The sequence below is a fragment of the Scleropages formosus genome, chromosome 9 (genome assembly GCF_900964775.1).
Source record: "Scleropages formosus chromosome 9, fSclFor1.1, whole genome shotgun sequence".
NCBI classification, from domain to species: Eukaryota; Metazoa; Chordata; class Actinopteri; order Osteoglossiformes; family Osteoglossidae; genus Scleropages; species Scleropages formosus.
In genome coordinates, this window is record NC_041814.1 from 9,120,250 (window position 1) to 9,142,088 (window position 21,839).

At 42.5% G+C, this 21,839-nt stretch overlaps 1 protein-coding gene across 4 annotated transcripts in view; it reads right to left on the bottom strand.

Annotated features, from left to right (window-relative positions):
- The window catches only part of cep350 (centrosomal protein 350), a 45,479-nt gene that overhangs the window by 18,842 nt on the left and 4,798 nt on the right, over positions 1-21,839 (bottom strand). For all 4 annotated transcript variants that reach the window (XM_029254716.1, XM_029254714.1, XM_029254715.1 and 1 more), the window contains exons 5-20: positions 21,524-21,692; positions 19,614-20,155; positions 19,370-19,483; positions 17,104-17,220; positions 15,626-15,751; positions 13,948-14,618; positions 13,142-13,266; positions 6,939-7,852; positions 6,457-6,613; positions 5,552-5,700; positions 4,936-5,128; positions 2,517-2,797; positions 1,064-1,227; positions 770-880; positions 346-486; positions 45-175 (exon numbers count right to left, since the gene is read on the bottom strand). In XM_029254716.1, coding sequence (XP_029110549.1) covers positions 45-175; positions 346-486; positions 770-880; positions 1,064-1,227; positions 2,517-2,797; positions 4,936-5,128; positions 5,552-5,700; positions 6,457-6,613; positions 6,939-7,852; positions 13,142-13,266; positions 13,948-14,618; positions 15,626-15,751; positions 17,104-17,220; positions 19,370-19,483; positions 19,614-20,155; positions 21,524-21,692 — 4,105 coding nt within the window. The remainder of the gene's footprint in view (positions 1-44; positions 176-345; positions 487-769; positions 881-1,063; positions 1,228-2,516; positions 2,798-4,935; positions 5,129-5,551; positions 5,701-6,456; positions 6,614-6,938; positions 7,853-13,141; positions 13,267-13,947; positions 14,619-15,625; positions 15,752-17,103; positions 17,221-19,369; positions 19,484-19,613; positions 20,156-21,523; positions 21,693-21,839) is intronic.

A 21,839-nucleotide genomic window follows, 5' to 3' on the forward strand; every position in this document is an offset into this window, starting at 1 on the left:
CGGTACTTTGTCAGAGCATCTCCTACCAGGTCTGCAGTGGTTACCTGTCAGTGGCAACATGACACTCAATCTGTCTCATGTGGTGTTGCTGCCGCTGCTGATCAAAGAGTGCAGTAACAGGGGTGGCCGGGACATTCAGAGCCTGTGCGATGTGGGAGTGTGCCAGCTCTGTCATCTAAAAATCAAAACAAACATCAGGCCAGTAGGCTCTCGAAACAACAAATGAGACCCTTTGCAGTTCTCAAAGTAACTCAAGTGTCAAATTTTGTCAATTTATTTGCTACAATAATTGATGAAGTTATGAAAACACGGGTCTGAGTGATGAATGAGGTAAGTCTCTTGCACCTCTCTGATGTGGCGGGCAGCATCTGATGTGTAGCGAACAGCCTCTGCCTGCTGGCCAATCATCTTAGTGGTAGCTTCCTGCAGACTGCCCAGAGACTCTTGCCGTGATCTGGCCACGTTTTCCTGAAGTTCAGCATGGGCCTAAGGTGGGAAAGAAAACACTGTGTAAGGAGCTATTGTTATTACTCAGTTTTCTCACACAGACAGCTAGAGGCCATGTGAAAAGGCCACTGTTGTGGAGAATGGGGGGGGAAAAAAAAATACTGTAAATGCACAACTATAAAATAAAATGCTCTGGCTTTAAAACAGTTCTTGTAATTAAATAAAATCTAGTTGTTACTAATTCCTGTCACTCACAAACAGACAGGCAAAAACAAAGAGAAGCCATGTGCCACTATGATGAATGTAATAATCTGGCCCATACCCGTGCAGCTCGCTGCCGAGTCTCCTCCAGCTGCCGCCTAGTCTCCAGCTCCTCCTTCTCAGCCTTTAGCTTCAACAGCAACAGGTCATGCTCATGTCTCTGTTGCTGTGCCTTTGTAAATGTGTGTAGGGTAGGAAATTAATATATTTCAAAAGCAATCCTGCACCTAAAATGAAAACATTGTAAAGTTTTGCTATCTCTATTAGTTACTATGGTAACTAAACAGCCCTGATTAGGCTCACCATTTCATCTGTGCCTCATCACTGCCAGCCAGCACAGAGCCTCTTCACTCACCTTGAGTATCTGGGCCAGAGAGACACTCTCCTGCTGGGCTAGAGATACTCCCCGCAGGCGCTCCACATCGGCCAGCTGTCGCACCGATTCTTCAATGGCATCCAGGTAGCTAAGCTCAGCAGACATGCGATGCTGCAGCACGCCTGGTGTGTACTGAAGTTCATCTTGGGAAGGAAGGATAAACAGGAATTAAAAGGACTTGTATGATGCCATCAAAGTAACAGCTAATCTTAGTCAAAAGATTGTTATAAAATTAAATGGGACCATTTATTTCTACATTAATCAATTTAGCTGACACTTACTAATTTAATTTTTAATTTAAAACAACCAGGATCAATTATTTCAAATTTTATATGAACTGACCTATTAAACAAATAAAAAAAGACAGGACACAAAAGAAAGAAGAATGTATACCTCACAATCATTTGATGACTGCACATTTTTTTTTTTAACAGAATCCATAATTCAAACATTTATAAATGTATTAAACTCACTGCTGCAGTCAACAGATACATCAGGTCATATGTTTAAAAAAGAAAAAAAATAAAAATTTCTAAAGTTTGAGGTACATCAGGCTTAAATGCAATTTAAAATATAGCTATGATGTATAAAATACATTGTGGTACTTGGAGCTGAATTAAAACTAATTTTAAATAAATCAAAAATACATTCTTTGGAAACTCAATTGCTGACCAATTCATCCCATAATTTTATGCAATTCAGTACTGATAAACACCAGAGAAGAGTTGTAAACACTGCGGCGATTTATTAGATAAAGGTGATCATACAATATAATATTTAGGTGGACCTTACTGCTAACTAGACGTTAGTAAGCAAATAAACGGGGGAAACTAGGTGAAGTACATTAACAATTCATTCTATTTTACCACATTTTTCTGGCATCTGTTGGTTTGTCAGCTTGCGTTTCACTACAAACCCAAATTTAGAACATAAAAGTGAAGAAAATGCAATTTAAAATAGATTGAAAGTTGTTTCTATCCTTAAAAATCTGACCATAGCAAGAGGAGCCAGTGTAATTTTTGGCATTCATACAACCCTAACCTATACTCACTGTATCACAGTTAAATTAGTTGACATTAAGGAGAATGCAGTACGGCTCATTTCGCTTGGCCCAAGTATGAAAGAACATACTTATTGCTTGGTGATGTTTTTTGTTTGGAATGCAAGTAAAATCAAGCAGATCTAAACCACCGTAAACATTTTGGCTAGTTTTTCACCCACAGGAAATGATACACTATCACTATGACTGCTTAATCTACCTTGTTAGAAAGTGTTTAAATACATATAAAGCCTTAAGGAGTGTTTCCTTTAGTAGATTCACTTGTGTCCTGAACTTAACTGAAAATATGTACTTCGATGCTTATAATCATCAGTGGTGTGGGGACCGCTTAATGAATCCCACATGCTATAACAAATTTTTTTTTTTGTGTACCTGTAGTTTTACACTCTGCCCTTCCTTCACCTCTATGCCCAGTCAAAGCACTGGGATCAACAACAGACTGGACAGAGGGCAAAGAGGCTGACGACGGTCCTGGGGCATTAGGTGGTTTTGATGAAGGTGCTTTTCTGTGCCTGGCCCCAGCTGAAGACGTGGTATCCGGTGAAGTTTTCTGGGAAGAAGAGCGTGTTGGAGAGGGAGACCCTGGAGAGCCAGACGCTGGAGAGACAGACTGAGCTGGGCTCCTGGGTGACTTCTTGCCATCTGACACCAAGCTGTGAAAATACAAGCAAAAGAAAAATTGCTTTATTCACATGTGAAAAAGGGGAGTCAAGGTTTCCACATCAACTGTGTAAATGATTAAGCAGTGTCTCAGTCTGCCTATTCAACAGCTGCATCTCCAGCAACATGGTAATAATTATATTGATTGCCGTGGGTAAATCCACTCAGGATGCCACCGCAACAGCACAAGTCTTTGGACTGTGGGTGGAAACTAGAGCACTCGGAGATAACTCACATGAACACAGGGGAAAAAATGCTAACTCCACAGAGCGAGTTGTATGAAACCCATATCCTCTCACACTGTCCAGGTGCTGTGAGACAGAAGTGCTACTTGATGCACAACCGTATCTGATGTCTTCTGACTGACATTCTGAACATTTCATAAGTCATGCTGCAATTAACCAAATATCTAGACATGATGGTAACACTGGTGCCTTGCAGCACCTTGGCTATGCATGAACTCTGTTCTCTGCATGGGGGGACTCAAATCTATCAGTCAGTTCTCCCTCTGGGTTTTCTCAAGGTGTTCCAGCTTCCTCCCACAATCCAAAGGCATGCTTGAGGTGAACTGGGGAACCTACACTGTTCGCAATATGTGTGTGTGTGAGACTGAGTGAGCAAGTACATTACCTTGCTCTGCTATATAAAGGGGAGAATTACTGTAGAGGGTTCAGTGCAGTGTGTGTAGAATCACAAGTCACCTTAAACAAAGGTTTCAGCTAAACAGTCAATCATTTTAGAAAAAATGTGCCTTACAAATTAAATGGATAACATAGGTTTAAATAAATCTAGAAAAATGACTGCAGATCTACCAAACACAAAAGCACTATTTTTGTACGTGAAACTTAGAAGCAATACATCTAGGTTCCAACTGATTAAAATGTATCACTTTACATTTCTGTAAGATAAAAACCATGTTACTCAAGCTAGAATAGACAGAGACAAGGAAGCAAAACCACAAACACACTCAACCGGTGACAAGGCATGGGAGGAATCTAGTACCCGGGCTGAAAAAAAAAAAAAATCCAGAACGACTCCCCGATGTCACAAAGCCCTCTCACTGGCAGGAGACCCAAGGTAGTGTGGAGGACAATCTACCCACCTTACAACCCACACAAAGGAGCCAGTGTTGGGCGGTAAGGCCCCTCCACCCTACCCCAACAGCATCCTGGGTTCAGACCATTCAGCCTTCACAAAATGGCATACCATCAGACTGTTTTCATTGGCACCTTTTACATAGGTTTTTGTCAGCATATTTATTATGGCACTTAGCTCTCTACCCTGATCTCTTCTGCTGAGTAAGCATTTTAAAGCATTTCTTCCTCTTCAGGCTGTAAGTGGGTATTGCCCGGGAAGGCTAGCGCTGCACTTTTGCCGTTCAACTAGATATACCCTTACTTGTTTGTTGACCTCTTCTAATCACTCCCTTATTCAGTAAAAAAGGTAAAAATACTAGTTTAATAAATATACATGACCACAAAACAAGGCACTAAAAAGTGTAAGTGTTAAATAAGTGGGGAAAAGCTGTACTTAAGCAGAGCTAAAAACATCATATAACAATACTTTCTTAACTACAGATGACTGTCTTTACTTTTCCCATTTCCCCACTATTTACCCAGATAAAAAAAAAAGTTCAGACAAATGGAGCATAGTTTTTTGCAAACAGTAAATATATGTTTTATATATCTGTGTGGCAGGCCCAGGGTTCAAGTCCTGCTTGGGGTGCCTTGCGGTGGACTGGCGTTCCGTCCAGGGTGTTTCCCCCCTCTCCCTTCAGCCTTGCACCTTGATCCCGGGATAGGCTCTGGTGTGCCGCGACCCCACTCGGGACAATTGGTTGTTGACATTGGTTGATTGGTAAAAGAAACTTGCTACAGTTCAGTTAATTCAATCATTTAATTCTCATTTTCTATTTGCATAAAGCTAAGTCTGGCCATGCACAGTAATAGCATTAATTTAGAATGAGCAGACTGATGTTATGCCACAAGGGTAAAAAGTTTAACCTCTTACATGGTGATATATTTGAAAATTACAGCATGATTTAATAACCTGCCTAAGAACTTATCACCTGCAAGGACTTCATGCAGTTAAAACAAAATCTTTCTTGTCCCATGCAAACAGTGGGCGTTACCTGAGAGCAGAAAGGCCTGAAACACTGCGCAGTGTTGCATCTGAGTCTGTGCCATGCCCCGGACTGCAGGGATGACTGTTGCCAGGGGAGCCTTGTTTGGACTCCTGGGATTGGCTACCTGAGCCATCTAAGGTAGGCTTCTGGCCATCCACCAACGTGCGTTCCATTGAATTTTCTTCCAATGCTTTGACAGCTGTTGAGGTGAAGAGCAATATGCATAAGTACATGGGCTAGCATTGAGTAACCAACAGATACTTTTAAAACTAATGTCTGGAAAAATGGGCACTTCTCTTTAATTTTACTTGAACTCAACTTTTACTTTATAAAGTAATGTCAGCAGGGAACTAGTTTTCATTTCTAAAAATGACATGCATCAAATTCATGCATAAAAATACATAAAATATCTTTGGATCATGCGAAGAAACCAGATATCCCAGAGGGAAAACACCCAAATGGAGCTACAACATGCAGACTCAACACAGACAAGGTGCTAGATTCCAGTCTGCAAGCTGGTAGCTACAAGCTAAACTAAAGTGTCACCCATGCAGTGAGTCAGTACCAATTATCCATAATGCTATATTTCAGTGATCTGGAGCACTATATAGCAGTGCCTCACCCTGTTTTTGAAGGGAGTCTGCTGAGTGTGGGGAAGAGACAGGTGTGGAGCCTGAGGAATGAAGAGATTGCAAATCCATGGCCTGGACATCACTCGGAGACCTCCTGTTCAGCAACTCATCATGGGGACTGTAGACACTGTGGTCAGAACTGGGGGGGGGGGGGGTGAACAAAACAATTAAATCTTTCTCAACTGTTCAGAGGAGATCAAAGGACAGGTTGAATTAGTAAAGAAAAAAAGCAGAAGAGTTCATGTTCCTGCTATCTTTTCAGTGCAATTCTTATTTATTCTAATTCCTATTTATTTATTTACTGACTTATTTGGTTGTTTGTATCAAGTGTTCTTTGTGCTGCTGTTCTTCTGAGGGTTGCCATATAGAATTTCATTGTATTGTAATACAGTGGTAAGGGGGTGCGGTGGCGCAGTGGGTTGGACTGCAGTCCTACTCTCCGGTGGGTCTGGGGTTCGAGTCCTGCTTGGGGTGCCTTGCGACGGACTGGCGTCCCGTCCTGGGTGTGTCCCCTCCCCCTCCGGCCTTACGCCCTGTGTTACCGGGTAGGCTCCGGTTTCCCGCGACCCCGTATGGGACAGGCGGTTCTGAAAATGTGTGTGTGTGTGTGTAATACAGTGACAAAGTATCTTAACTTGTCTTTAGCTTATAAACAGAAAACCCATATTAAAATGTGCTCTAAGGGCTCCCCCTAATGGATATTATATTTAAATAGACAATTTTCCGCCAACCAGCATCCCATCGTAGTTTCAGCTGCATTTTCCTGAGGCTGTTTTGATATGTTTAAAGCAATCCTGTTTGGATTGACTTCACTGTCAATAGCCATAGATGTCAAAGCGTGAAACTATATTAAATTTACTCCAACAGAATAGGATGAATCAGGAGCATTCCTTACCTGAGTCTGCTGTGTAATCTCCTGCTTGACTGGCTGGTGCCACCAGCACTGTGACTGGAGATAAAATCGTCCTCGTACCCTCTGCTATCCAGTGGGCTAGCAGCAGATATAGCCGGGCGTGTGGCTTGGGAACCTTGGTCTGCTTTTTGCTCAATCGCTTCAGGAAGGGAGAAGGAGCAAGAAATAAATCAGTCTTGCACTGACACACCATATTAAAACTATATGCAACATGAAATCATAAAGAGGAAAAATCTGTCCATGCATTTGGAAAACAGATACAGATGTAATATTCTTCCAAAGATACTCAAGAAACTAAACTCTGTCCAAAACCAACAGTGCAAAACTTGCCAAATATCTACATGGTACAGAGTCAGTAAATTCTATAACTGGCCACTGAGTGGCACTACTGTAGATTACTGACTGTACCACATAAATGAGTGCCAATAAAGTTTTGAAACACTACTGGATGATGGGGCACTGACCACTGCTGTAGCTGTGCAGGTTCTTGGTGAAGATGTTGATGACACTGTGGGGGCTCCCCTTTGCTAGTTCCTCCCATGGGCTCCTGTTTTCTGTTGTTGGGGACAGTGAGCTAAAGGCATGATACTTCTGTGCCTCCCTCTGGAAGCGAGCGATAGGATGGAGAGCATCTCGCTCAGCCATACAGAACCCAGGGCTTCCAATGCACTGAACTGGTTTAGGTATACTCCCTTCAATGCTTATATCATGGTCATGGTCTGACAGACTACCTTCACTCAGTAGGGGCCCCTCACTGATGGATTCAACACTAGAGTTAAGGTGACCAGCATCATGCTCAGATTCATGTGATGAGACTGGACCCAGGTGGGTCACTGAGGCTGCCCTGGGCTTGTTGACTTCATTGACCGCTTCTGTCAAGTTCCCAAAGGTATGCAGGTTTCCCACCCCAGGGAGGGTACCATCACAGCCAGACTGCCCAGCACTCAGCAGCTGCTGGAGCTTAAGTGTCAGATCATTTGGCTTAGTATCCTCACGCTCTGGTGGGCTGCAGGGTTTGATCCAGGGTCCCTTGTCTTGTGGAACCTGTGGGGAGAACACTGCATTTGTGTTGATGAGCCCAGAGGCATGGCCACTGCTGATTCCAGCCATAGCCAGTTTGCGGGCCTCAGTCTCAATGCGGGTGGAGATAGAGGCTGCCTTCGCCTTCAGGGCCTCAATGCGGCTCGTTTTACTCTTTGTCAACTCGTCTGCAGGTGGCACATTCTGGTTCTGCCTTTTCAGCCCTGAAGTTCCTGTGTCCAGGCCCAGAAGCTGTGTGAAGAGGTGACCAGCTGGTGGCACCAAAGAGCTGGTTGCTTCTGAAGGAGGTCTCATGCTGTCTGCTTGCAGCCAAGCTGGGCCAAGGTCCAACTCAGCTCTTACATGAGGAGAGAAAAAAAAAAAATTGTCAAGATTTTTTTCTTAAGCTCTTGTTTTTGCCATCACAGTGAATATTATTCATCTTGCACTGAAAGGATGGCAGTGGACAACCATGACCCTGGCTTAGACAAGTGTGAGCTTTTTTTTTTTTTAATTACTAGGAAAGGAACAGCTGTGTTTTAAATGCAAAACTTCTACAGGCACTGATACATTTACCCCAGGATTTCGATAAGATGCAAATTCACTGGAATGGGGTTCATGCAACCAACAAAAGAAATTGTTAATTTTAATTTGTTAACCCTCTATTTTCTTGTTAAATCTCAACCCAGATTTTCTGATGTTATGGTATACAGGCTAATCACTCTTACATATTTGGCAAAGAAATGTATTTTAATGATGTGGTCTACATGATAATTTTGTAATGTAAATTTATGGATGACTCCTGCTTGAAAAATTTACACTATTTCAATGACAATTTTAAGGAATTCTGAAACATCTGGACCCCTTGCGCAACAGTGCAATTTGATCATACTTTATTAATACTCTTTTAATTAAAGAAACAACACACAGGCAGTCTCTGGGTTACGAACTTACGTGCAACCCGTGATTACGAACCACCCCTGTAAAGCCTATTATATTAAAAATTCGAGTTACCTACAATGATTTGTAATAAGAAACAGGCGCTACTTTGCGACCTGCGTCAAAACATTGTGCGTCTACAGCGGTACATCAGCTCATGGGCGCGCGAGCCCGAGGTAGGATAAAGACTTCTTTCTTTTCAATCGGACCATGTTGCTGTTAAATGTCTCATGTGTTACTGTATTTGGCTTTAATTTTTCAGTTTTCACACTCCCAAGCATGGCACCAAAGCGTAAATGTGAAGCAAGTGATGGTGATGCATCAAAGAAGAACAATCATGACTGAAACCAAAGTGGAAAGAATAAAGCGAAAGGTGAAACACCAACGAACACTGGTAAAGCGAACATTAAAGTTAAATGTTTTACACGCGCTCATAAATACTGTAGTTGTTTCGACCATGCCCTGCACCTCAACCAGCAGCTTCAATCGGGGGCGCTTGGCTATAAAAGACCCAGCGACTAAGATTCTGTGGAGTAGGAAGAACATCGTAGGTGGCTCCAACAATGAAATTAATACGACCGGCGTCCATCGCCCACAGATCACGCCAGCCGATCTTCCGTTTCTCCACGTACTCCCAAGCCAAACATTGCCCCTGAACTCTGTGTGACATCGAAATCGCCTGTCTCGTCTCCTCCTCCTGTTCGCGGATGAAGCCAATAACCATCTTCCTCCTTTCTGGTAACTTAGCTTTACTCCACAACTTTATCGGGTCACCTGCACCGAGCACCGCCCTACCTACTTGCACCTGACCAACCACAACTCTGCGCTCCAATGCTGTCTGCGCCACTACTTCCCACAGATTCCACTTACATCCTGCTTTTAATCTCATAGGTACTGATCTCATCGCTAGGTCCCTTGTGCCTGACAACGTCAGTTCCAAGCCAACCTTGACACACCTGAATTCTTCTACCACACTATTCAGTGGCAACTCCAGGACCCCCTTTCCATACAATGCCAAACCACTCAAACAGTGAGGAACACCCAACCATTTCCATATATCTTTACTCAAAACACCTTACAATCTTTCCACCTCTGACACAGAGACCTCGTACAGTTAGTGGCCACCCAATACGAGGAAATATACCAAATTGCAGACACCAAACCTTCAGCTTCCCTAAAAAGGACTTAATCGTATTAATTGCCTGAACAACATCCCCTCTCAGTCCTTTTACCTGTTTCCTGTCGCTTAAGGAAGAATCCTACCATCTACCCAAGCTCTTAATTTGCTTTTCAACCACCGATGGAATCATTTCTCCATCACTCTGAAAGTTCTTCTGGAATAACTTACCCTTAACAATTGACAGACTCCTACACTTACCAGGTTTAACTTTCAACCTGACCAAATTTAGATTTTCATTTAGCTTTGCTGGTAAGCAACGTGTACACGGAACAGTAGTAGTGACCATTGTCATGTCATCCATATATGCTCTAATTGGTGAGAGGCGGGTGCCATCCTTCAACCTCATGCCCCCAACCACCCATTTCGAAGATTTTATCATCACCTCCATGGCCATGGTGAAAGCCAGTGGTGAGATTGTGCATCTGGGCATTATGCCAATCCCCAACTGCTGCCAGGATGTGGTGTATCGTTTGGTGCAAAAATAAAACTGAATGTCCTCAAAATACACCTTAACCAGTCTTGTAATGCACTCTGGAACTTTAAAAAAAAAAAAAAAAAAAACATCAAATGCCTTCCACAAGAGAGCATGTGGCACTGAGCCGAAGACATTTGCCAAGTCCAAAAATACCACGTGGAGGTCTTTACCTTCTGTCTTGGCTACCTTAATCTGATGCCAGATCATACTACAATGTTCCAGGCATCCTGAAAATCCTGCAATTCCTGCTTTCTGCACAGATGTGTCAATTACATTGTTTGCTAACAAATATGCAGACAACCTCTGCACCACTCAATATTAAGAAGGCAAATTGTCCTGAATTGCCGTATCTCTGCAGCATTTTTCTCTTTGGGTATAAAGACCGCCCTCCTACTCTCCGCCATGCCTTCAGAATAATACCTTTCTTCCATACAACCACCATCTGCTTCCATAAATCTTTAGGACATCTGGTGCGCCTATGTAACCCCGGTAAGGAACCCCATTAGGTCTCAGTGCAGATGCTGCTTTCGTGCCACGCACCACCTCTTGTACCTCTTTCAGCCTCGGGGGACTCACATCCATTTGTGCCACAATCTCCCCTAGTGGAGGAATATCTCTAGATACTTCAAAAACTCTCCCTCTCTCACCATCGGTGTGCATCTCCTGCAAGTAACTCTCCAGCTCCTGCGTTCTAACATGTAAACAACTGGACTTCTCTTGCTCAAGCAACGACTTCACAAATTTCACGTTCAAGTCACTTTCCTAGTCCACTTTCCTCCAACTGCAATACACACCTGTAGCACTGATTCACCCCTGCCTGGCATGGTTATGTCTGTGCCTCTCCCCCTGCTCGTGGTCAAATTCACAGCAAGTTCTGAAACCATTATATCCACTAATGAGTCATCTTCCACCCCTGCTCTCGCCGACTCTTGGGGTATTGATAACATTTGTATGTCTGTAGCTTAAGCAGGGCGCATCTCTTGCTGAAATAGCACAGAATGCTGCCGGCTGAAATAACTGTTATACTAAAGATGTGTATCCCGAAATGTTTCTTTAATGTTTTTTATGCATAGAAAAGTACTCGATATACTATATATTAAGACAAACATTTGACAAACTGACGTTAGATACACACCATACCTAACTGTTCTGACTTGTGCCAAAGTCCGCCTTGAAGACAGACTGAGAAACGGAACTTGTTCATAATCCGAGGAATGCCTGTACTATTTATGCTACAATTAACTGGGCTGTTACACTGTGCATGTTTGTTTCTTTGAGCTATTTACCTTAGAAAGCCCAAAGGTAGTTTTCAAGACAAACATTCTTTAATTTACAAGACAGCATTTCCAGTTACCCCGTTCACAGTGCCTTTAAGAAATATTCAGATCTCTCAATTTTTTCCCCCACACTTTGCTGTGTTCTAGACTTAATTCAAAATGTATAGATCTGGTACAAGGTTTATGCACCATTTGGCAAACTCCGGACAGGCTGTCATCTGTCTTTTGCTCAAGACTGGTTTCCATCTAGCTTCTACCACCTCTTCTACCACAGAGACCCAATTGAGCGCTGGAGATGGTTGTCCTTCTAGCAAGTTCTCCCATTTGTACACAAGAACTGTGAAACTGTTAGAGCAGCCTTCGGGTTCTCGGTCACCTCCAAATACCCAGTTTGGCTACAGACAGTTCTAGGAAGAGTCTCAATAGTTCAAAACTTCTTCCATTTGACACACTGGAGGCTGCTGTGCTCCCAGGAACCTCCTGTGCAAATTTTAATAGCCTTTCCCAGGTCTGTGTACTGCCACAATCCTATCTCAGGGGTCTAAGTAGAGTTCCTTGGACTTCATGGCATGTTTTTTACTCTGCCAGGCACTGTGAGCTGTGAGACCTTATAAAAAGGAGTATGTGCCTTTCTAAATAACATTCAATCAAGCAAATTTACCAGAGGTGGATGTGGACTGGACATTTGACCAAAAGAAACAGGATGGCTCTGAAGTCACTCTGCAAAGAACCATACCAAAAACTAACGCATACTAAGCCAAAATAAGTAAAAATAAAAAACACAACAATGCTTTGCATACTTTATCAGTTCCAAGTTCTACTATTAAGTAGACTACGTGGAAAGTAGTGTAATGAGTGTTGGTAGACAAAATAAAGGTACATTACTTCTACCAACTATGTTGGATTGTGGAATGGAGATATTGGGATTGAGAGGGATAAATTAATTAATTAAACAAATATTAAAGATTTGGAGGGGGGATCCTTCATCTCTCAACCCCTTGGTCATATTACCTTAACAGCGTCAGCTCTTGGCGTAACAGGAATTACCATCTGTGCACTCCTGCTGTTTGCTTTTGGAGTTACTCGAAGAATCAGCATTGATCTGACCTTAAATTTTACTAGAGCTGTATGGATCCCTTGTTTCTGAATGGTAAAAAAGCTTCTAAATTTTACCTTATTTAATGTAACCACGATATGTATTGTAAATTGACATTTTCCTGCTCATTAAACTTAACGGCATACGTGTTTTTCTACGATATACAATGTCCATTTAATACCAACAATTACAAAGCACTGCAAAAATTAAGTGAACAATATGTACTGAAGCGCTAAGCATGCAGTTTGTAATGTGTACATTTAAAGCTTGTTGTGGTTGTGAGCCACCAGCTTTACTTACTTTCCTGAAGGGTATGTAGGGTAGAGTAAATGCCATCAAGCCCATGTTAACAAATACTTGTGAACACTTGAGTAGCGTTCATGGAAAAAGAGGGTATGGAAATGGTTTTCCATTACTTTCTTTTCCCCATATCTTTGGACTGGGGGAAGCCCATACGAACACAGGGTAAACATGCAAATTTCACAGATTGTGCTGGAGCGGAATCCCTTAATAAAAACCACTGCCCAAGAACTGTTAGGGACTGGTGTTACCTGCTGAACACCGTGCTTCTCTTACTTAAAGAAGTAAATGTCACAAAACCGTGCCGTCTTGGCCCTCATGTATGTGTTACGCACTGACACACACTCAAAGTAGTAGGGCAGCAGAGGAGGAGGTCTTACCTTGTAAGCAGAGGGGCCGGCGGTTCAGACAGGGAGAGGTCACTACTGGATGAGGCGCTCTGTGGTCTGTCTAACCTCTTGTTCTCCTTGTCAGACTCCCCTGAGGGCTGATAAAGCGGTTTGGGCTGCAAAAACAAACACATCAATACATGAAGCACACAGCACTGTTGACAAACAAACTACTGTGAGGGCTGGACAAATCATGTATTTTCAGATTATCTAAAAGGACAAAATGCTCTAATCGAGCTAAATTACATAGATGAACGACCTTGACAAAAGTCTCCCAAAATAAATTTAAAGTGAATGAGGATGTCAAAAACAAGTGAGGCCATAATATAAGAGCAAATACTGAACAGGAAATAATGCAGAAGTTTTTTTTTTTTCCTAATAAAACTGCTATGATGGCACTCAATGTTTAAAACAGGAATAGGGAATGCTGTTCCTTCAAGCTGTACAGTATACCTTCCATTCCATTTGAGTGACTGAATGCATCTGGCAATTCAAAAAAATGTTAAACCGAATGTGTTAAGACCTCATGAGTTTTCAATTGTTCAACAAGCTCATCTTTTCCAGTATTTCTGTGTGGTTGAAGAAACACTCCTTAAACAGATGATGAAGACTTCAGAGCAGAGCTAGCTGTTCCTAAAAGTCAAATTTATGCCTAACTGGCAGAATTCCACCCTGTGATAAAGTCAGTAAAATGATCAATTATTATGAAGTAATTTTACTGAAACAAACATAACAGGCTTTGCAGTCAGTGTGCTTTAGTGTGTCATTCTGGTTCTCCTGGTTTACTGATATCACACCTGTAGACTCTCCAGTATGGGCTGCGTCCAGGGCAGGTCTTGCTCCAGCTTGGCCTGCTCAAGCAGCAGCTTTGAGTAAGTCTCTTGCAGACGCTTCTGTGGGGCACCTTCATGGGTTGGGGGGACCCTGGACACACCTTCCCTCTGCTTCCTGTAGAGTTCCTGCAAGCGATGATTCCGGCGCTCGGCCTCCTGCCTCTGTGCCCTCCGCTCTTCCTGCTGCCTCTTCCTGCGTTCCTCTTGCTGCCGAGTGATGTACTGGCGTACCGAGTTGGCATCATAGTGTCGCGTCCTTGGTGGGGCTTCAGCTGTCTCTGGCCTATGCTTGATAGGACTTGTGCTGCGGGAGGTGCGGGATGTGGAAGCAGGTGCTGACCTTGTGCGCTGCTTCACCCCTGCACCTGTGGCCACTCTGCTACCCATTGCACCGCTGCCCTTCCCATGCACCCCACTGTCCAGCTGTAAGTCATCTAGAATCCCCTGCATGTCTGATGGAAGGAAGTCATTCACTGTCCTCTTGGTTTCTTCCCCCAGTCCCGCTGATAGTTTCTTGAGCTGCACCCCCTTAACCTGCTCCCCAAAAGCAACCCGTTTCTTCGAACTGTCAGTGCTGCTTGCTCTGGGCCTCCTGCAGGACTCTGTTCGGGAGTCAGACTTTGCCCGTGGAGGACCTGGAAAGAAAAAAAAAAAAAAAAGAGGGGACAAGGAGATGAACACTATCTGATGAGCAACCTTGAAACAAAGTTGCCAAAGGACAGGATAACAAAAGCACACTATGAAAACATATAGGAATTCACTGCTTTGTGACAATAGAAGGATTTGAAAGGAAATACTGCAGTAAAATAAACCAGTAACTATAACCTCACTAATTCAGAAATGCAGTTTGACATTGCATTATTTTTACAGACTGCCTAATGATTATCATTTTTTTTATTACCTCAGAATCTGCAGGTATAAGTAAGGATTACAACTCAATAGCGGTTCCTTTGATAAATATTTTATGAGGGGGAAGAAAAAACTACTATTTCTATTCTCTGATCTCAGACCAGAAAACTACACCATTCTGCACACATTGCACCTTCGTACATATTCACAGTTCCTCTCCTTCCTTCTTTTAGATAACAGTAATGTCCTATTAATACTGTGTGCCTTTAAATGCATGTGACATTTTTGAGGGGAACTGTTACAGAAAAACAATGTATTGGGGGCATGACATTACATTTTGCACTGACAAGCACTGCGATATCTGAAAACAGTGTAAAATGTCCCGTCCCACCATTTCCCTCTCAACACCCTCTGTATGTGTGAAGTAGGGGATGAGGGTAGCACTGGGCAATGTGGTTCTGCTGAATTGTTCAGCGAGTCAGAAACAGCGAGTCAATCCCATTCCTTACGGTCATCGACTCCGACAGCCCGCCACTGCATATGTTTGTTTGTTATGTCTCACATTCTCTATGCCACTATGGACGGGACATGCATCTATAAAGCTGTGTAACTACAAAAGTCCAATGTCATTTTCGCTTAATACTCGGCACCGATGTTTGAAAAAATGCTTAGAAGAGAAAATGTGAGATTCCTATCAGGGTCTAAGTAATGGTAACAAAGGTTTTGAACGTGCCGAATGCTACAGTAAAACTGTAAATAAATGTGCCGAGGGGAGATTGCTGTGATTCCCCACCTTTCCTTTCAGCAGTCTCTACAGGCTCTGCTCTCAGCTCACGGGGAAGCCGAGGTGTCGGTCCCAAAACCATTTCAACCAGCTTCTGACCTTCCCGCCAAGATGAGGTACTGATTACTGGAGCAGCTGAAGATAAACCAGGAACAGCAACAGCAGAAAAGAGAAAGATTTAAAGGATCTTTAAAGCAGTGAACACTGGATGCTGCCTGCAGGCACTTCTTTCAGTGAAACAGTTAAAGATGGTGGGTTCACAAATCTTTCATTAGGAGAATTCCCTGACTGTTTCTTGAAACTTAAATCAGCCATTTATTCATGTACCATTTCAAAAATGGTATGTGGAGTTTGCATGTTCTTCCCGCATCTGCGTGGGTTTCCTCCAGGTACTCCGGTTTCCTCCCACAGTCCAAAGACATGCTGTTCAGGTTCCCCCATAGTGTGTGAGTGAGTGACAGAGAGAGTGTGTTCCACTGATGTATGGATGAGTGACGCATTGTAAGTAGTGTATCTAGCAGTGTAAGTCACATTGGTGAATAAGGTGTGTGGGCTGATAGCACTACACAGAGTTCATTGGAAGTTGCTTTGGAGAAAAGCATCTGCTAAATGAATAAATGTAAAAACCAAAGCAGAAATGATTAAACAACACCCAAGTGGGAGGTGAGAGCAGAAGACATATGTCTCATGCCAAAAAAATAAAATGTTAAAATTTCTGTAGGTGGGTACTTTTATCTAGTTGTGTTTGAATTTGTTCTTACCTACCAAGTTGGAAAAAAGCTCTTTTGAAATGTTACTGCAATTTTCCACAGTTTTTTGTATTACAGTTAAATGCTTTGTAGCAACTTAATTTAAAGTTGAGAGACTGACTCATTTTACAGCCGATTAAATCTGTTCTCTACATCAGACAAAAATGCATCTGGTTCAGTGTATTGGACCAGTCTGAACAAGCAAAGTACTTAATCATAGATTTACAGTGCTATTTCTAGCCAGGACAACTAGTGCCAACGATATGTCTGGGTTGGGTGGGTTGGGTTACGAGGTCAGAGTAAAACACCCTCATGGTGTGCATTAGGAGAAGGGAGGGAGGTACCAAAGGTCTTCTAGATTCCAGCACTCAGTACTGGAGTATCAGTTTTGGAAAGGAGCAGCATTCCAGGCAGCATATTGAGAATTCCCATACTACACATACTGATCATTTCTACCCCGAGAAGGCGTACATATATAAGGGACCGGTTTCCACAGACACGGGACAAATCAATGTTGCTATGCAAGGTCAACCATGTAGATTCTAAATGTAAGAGCTAGAACAGCTCTTGATACAGAAGTCGGCAAATAACCCCACCCAAATTTTTCCCTTAGTAAGCAAAAGACTTCCATGAGAGCCAGAGATTAAACAGTATGCAAATGACAGAAGGAAAACTCCGTAGACTCCAAGCATTTACATGACAAAAGGCAAAGTAGAAACAGTACAAAACAGGCCGAACCTGGCTTGGTGTCAGAAGTGGGCTGGGGAGCCCACTTGTGCACTTTTCTCACGGGCTTGCAGGGTTTCTTGTCCTGACCTCTGTCCACTGGCTTTGGTATGCTCTGTGCTTTCTCTGCTGAAATTAAAAACAAGACAACAAAACAATGAGTTTAAAGGGAGATCAACAGATGTAACAAAAACAGGAGGTTCATTTTCATTTAAATTGATAACTGTTACGGTAAGAACTCAAGATAAGAGCACCTACAAGGAGCTCCTGAATAACATATTTAAAGAAGAATGAACGAGAAGAGAAAGGAGGAATGAGAGAGAGAAGACGACAGCCCAATTATTAGCTGAAAGTCCAGCCTTGGGCAGACCAAAGACTGGTCCCCTTTCATGAAGAACTGATATAAAACCAATTCTACTGGGTTGTACTTCAATAGCGAAAAACACCAACACAGTAAGTTTGGAAGACAGGTTTTGTTTGACAGAACTGAGTTAATCTCAGACAAATATTGATAGATTAATGGTCCACTGAGAAAGGTATTAGAAATGGCATATTTTAATTGATCTGCCACAATACTGGTTAAAATGAGTATCAGTCTTCCTTTACCTACAATTTGATTTCACTGGTTCTCAGCCATGTTTGTCCTCATTATACATTACTGGTTATTTCTATTCCAAGAACCATGTATCTACTGTCCTCAGTTTGTGCAGGTTTGCACTTCAGTACTGTGCCTATTGTGTTTGATTATTCTTGTTCAATATTACTTCAAAGATCTTCAAATGTATAAGAATTTATGTATGTTTTTGTTAACTATTATATACTCAATGCAGAGCCTTCAGAACCCATTGTCATGCATCTATTTCTAGAATAAAACATTTTTGTACAAAAAAAAAAAAAAACTCACACAATCTATATTCGTGACATCCTGACATACAAACCAATCTGTACATCAACCTTTTCTCATGACACTGAAAAAATTCTTGTATCTGTGTATGCATCTGTGCTTCAGTAAAAACAATGAAAAAAATTGCAAAAGGGCCATTATTCTGACATAATACAAGAAGCCAGAGAACTAATAATATCAAGAATAATGTTTGGTTGTAGGAAAACCAAAAACTTTCTCGAATGAGGAAATATCCAGGCCTTACAATAACTTTTGTGGAACGGAGCAACAGAACCTGCACCTCTTCTTTAGGAATGTTCACATGCTGTTTGGGCCTAACACAAACAAATGCACTGATGTGTTCATTTCAAATTTAAACAGAATCAGAGAGATGACATTAACTTTAAAACATTTTCTCTTCTGTGTTCACAGGGACCTTAAGAATGCCTTTTTTTGGCAGCAAAGTGATTGAGGGTTTCAAACAAGAGCTTGGTTGGTTTTTAAACTCAGTCAGAAATGTCTTTACTGTTTCAACCTGCACATACCATCTGTATAACCACAGGATCTGTCCATCATTTCACAATACATGGCACTTGGTCTTGACCATGGTGATATCCTGCCTGGACTATTACACCTCCCACCAGCCTCGTCTACCTACTTCTGCCATCAAGCCTCTCCTAATGATCCAAAATAATGCTGCACAAGTTGAGTTTAATTTGTCAAAGTGTTCACACTTCCTCATCTCCTACAACTGGATCCCTCTAGTTCTCCGTATCAAGACACTGAATACAGTCTATAAAATGGTCAAAGGATCTGCACACAGATACCTACAGAGCCTGATCACTTCCTATACCCTGGCAAGAGCACTGCCCTCCTCCACTTGTAGACACTTGGTAGTCCCACTCACAAGAGGTCCATAGTCTGTAGGTACTCAGTTATGGGTCCACTGTAGTGGAAGGAGCACCCTCAGAACTGTTAAATCCCTTTCAACATTCAAAAAGCAAGCAGCAGCCTGAAATGCATGTCTTTCAAACCCACTTGTGCTCCAGAAATTCCTATCACATTATCTGCCATGATTACCTTTGTATTTCCTACAAGTTCTCTCGGCACATATTCATGTAATGTGACATAGCAAAGACAGTGGATTTGGACAAACTGCTTCAACAATCACTTCTGCATCTAAACCTCTTGTGAAATGCACTTTTGTTTACACAGTTGGAGAAAAGCATTGATTAAATCAATAAATGTCAGTGCATTTTAACTGTTTCAGCTCAAACTGCCAGTCAGAAACAGCAGGTCAGCTGGCTGCCTGTGCAAGTAGTCTCTCTCTCTCTCTCCCTCTCTCTCCCTCCCTCCCTCCCTCCCTCCCCCTTTGCTTCCATTCTGTGTACTTACCTGCCAGCTGAACGGACAGATCTGGGTAGATATCTGTACTCAATTTCTGGAAGTCTTCCTCACACCATTCTTTCCCAGTGGGAGTGAGGACCTTCGGCACACTGGGGTTGAAACCTGTCAAAGTAAATCAGTACCTAATTAAAAGCAAGCCTACACCCTCTTCCCAGAGAGGCTTTAAAAAGGTCAACATATTCAGAGGAACTGGACAATTTGGTATAAAGTTGGACCCTTTGTGAATTCTTACCTTTATATACAGGGGCTGGGGGAGCAGCTGCCACCTTGCGCACTTTGGCGATGGGTGCTGCTGCTGCCACGCTCTCAGTTCCATTGGCCACACACCTTGGCTGCTGCAGGCATTCCAACATCCTCTGTGCTTCAGCTGCTTCCTCTAGATGCTCACGCTGCCGGCGGATCCTCTCCTTAAGTTTCTCCAGCTTATCATCAGGTTGCTTACGTCTCAGATTCTCCAGCCGCTGGGAGGTGGGACTTGGGCTGGAGGACTGTGGGGCTTCAGCTAGCAGTGACTCTCCATGAGAAGACTCGTTGGACCTGGTCACTGGCTGACGAAGAGCATCAAGAGCAGGTCGGTCATTGAGGTAACGCACCACAGTGTTGTCAGGGGCTGAGGGGAAGGTGTTGCCTATTTCACTGGTCTGCTGGTCACGTGTGTCTCGCCGGTACACTAGTTGGCTCAGCCGCATTTCACGGTTAGGGGAAGGAGGCACCACAGACATCAGATTTTGAGCCTCATGCTGGGAAGAAGTCAAAGGCAATGGAGAGGGCTCTCTGTAAAAAGGGGGAAACAAACCTTCGTGACTATGACAAGTCGTGACCAGTGGTGTCTTAGTGAAAGCCACAGAAAACAAAAGAGTAATGATGGAACAATGACACCAGAAAATGATTCTCAAAACCACAACACATTAGTTAACTAACTCTACCAGAGGCAGGAGCTGTCTTTTGGCTGTTATCTGCTATAAAAAGCTGTTCAGAAGGAATTATGTGATAACTCATCCAAAAAAAAAAAAAAAAAAATCAAAATACATGGAGATGACTGAATAACAACAAAGAATAAAATGCATAAGAATGCTTTAGACTATCTGTCAATAAAATCAGTCGGTGAAAACTTAACCTTATTGTGTGCTGTACCTGGTAGGGCCTAGGCTTAGACACAAATATCTTGAAAATTAGCATAAATGTGTTTCAAGTTTCTAAATATCCTCAAAAATGCCTAAATATCTATATACATATCTATATTATTTTAAAGATTGTGTTGTCCATGAAAGGATGAGACTGAAAAACGCGTAAAAACGGTTTTATTACGTACTTGAAATGACTTAAATCTCAGAACTTCCATGCTTGATTCAGATTCTAGTGTTCCAGTGGGTTGGCAGAAAAGTTATTAAAGTGCGTTGAATCCAAAACAACAAAGAACATGTTTACAGAGGCTGGCTGTTGTTGGATTTATACACTAAGGTTCAACATTCCACCAATCATTACTGATAGCCTAATAATCATTACAACAGTAGTCAATGTAAATGTCTGGCAGACAACTAGATTGAGTCCTGTTCTAATGACCGTTAACTTGTAGCATCAATGCCACCTCGGTGTAATCTTCTAGAGCTTCATGCTGTTGATTGCCAAACATGGTGGCCAGTAACGAGAAAACCCTCTCAAAAACCCTGGAGCTTTGAGATGATTTAAAAGGCACACCAATTTGTTTTCCCTCACTGCTGTACTAGTACTGGAACTTTGAGCTTCAGGGGTTTGCCTGTCGTCACGATCTGCATCCTCCATGTTGGATTGCACCAGGCATTGTGGGATACATTATGAAATAGTAAAAGATGCTGGATGATTAGCTTGCCGGCTCAGTAAAACCAACGGAAATGCAAAGAAACCCTCAAAGCAGACTCAAAACTATGCTTCATTTTTCTAAATATCCCAGGATATCAGTTTTTTTCTAAATATCTCAGAAACTTCTAAATAGCTCCAAAAATATCTGGATATTTGTATCTAAGCCTAGTAGGGCCAAACAAACTTGTGGAGGGAAAAAGGAAGAAGATGGAGAGATAGAGAGATAACATGTTCTGATCCTCGAAGACACATTTAAAACAGTTTCAGAAGACTGCAAGGAAAGACTGCAGTTTCTGCTCTGACCTATAAGAGGCAAGCGGCTCCTTGAACTCCACGCAGCCAGTCCGTCGCACGTTGCTGTCCAGCGTGGTTGTCCTTAGAGGACTGCGCGAGCTTTTTTCGGGGCTGCGGCAACTCCGAGTTCTTGACTTAGAGACCTGGCCTTGGAAAGTGTCCGCAGCGTGTCGCCCTTCTGAGGGTAGCAAGAATGACATGGCTTTTATTAATTGCAATCTGCATGTCTGCTAAAATACTTTGTTTCAAGGTACTATACCATACCCCCACCAAGGCCACTAATCCCTTTTCTAAATGACTAATCAGTTGCTCCGATAACTTAACC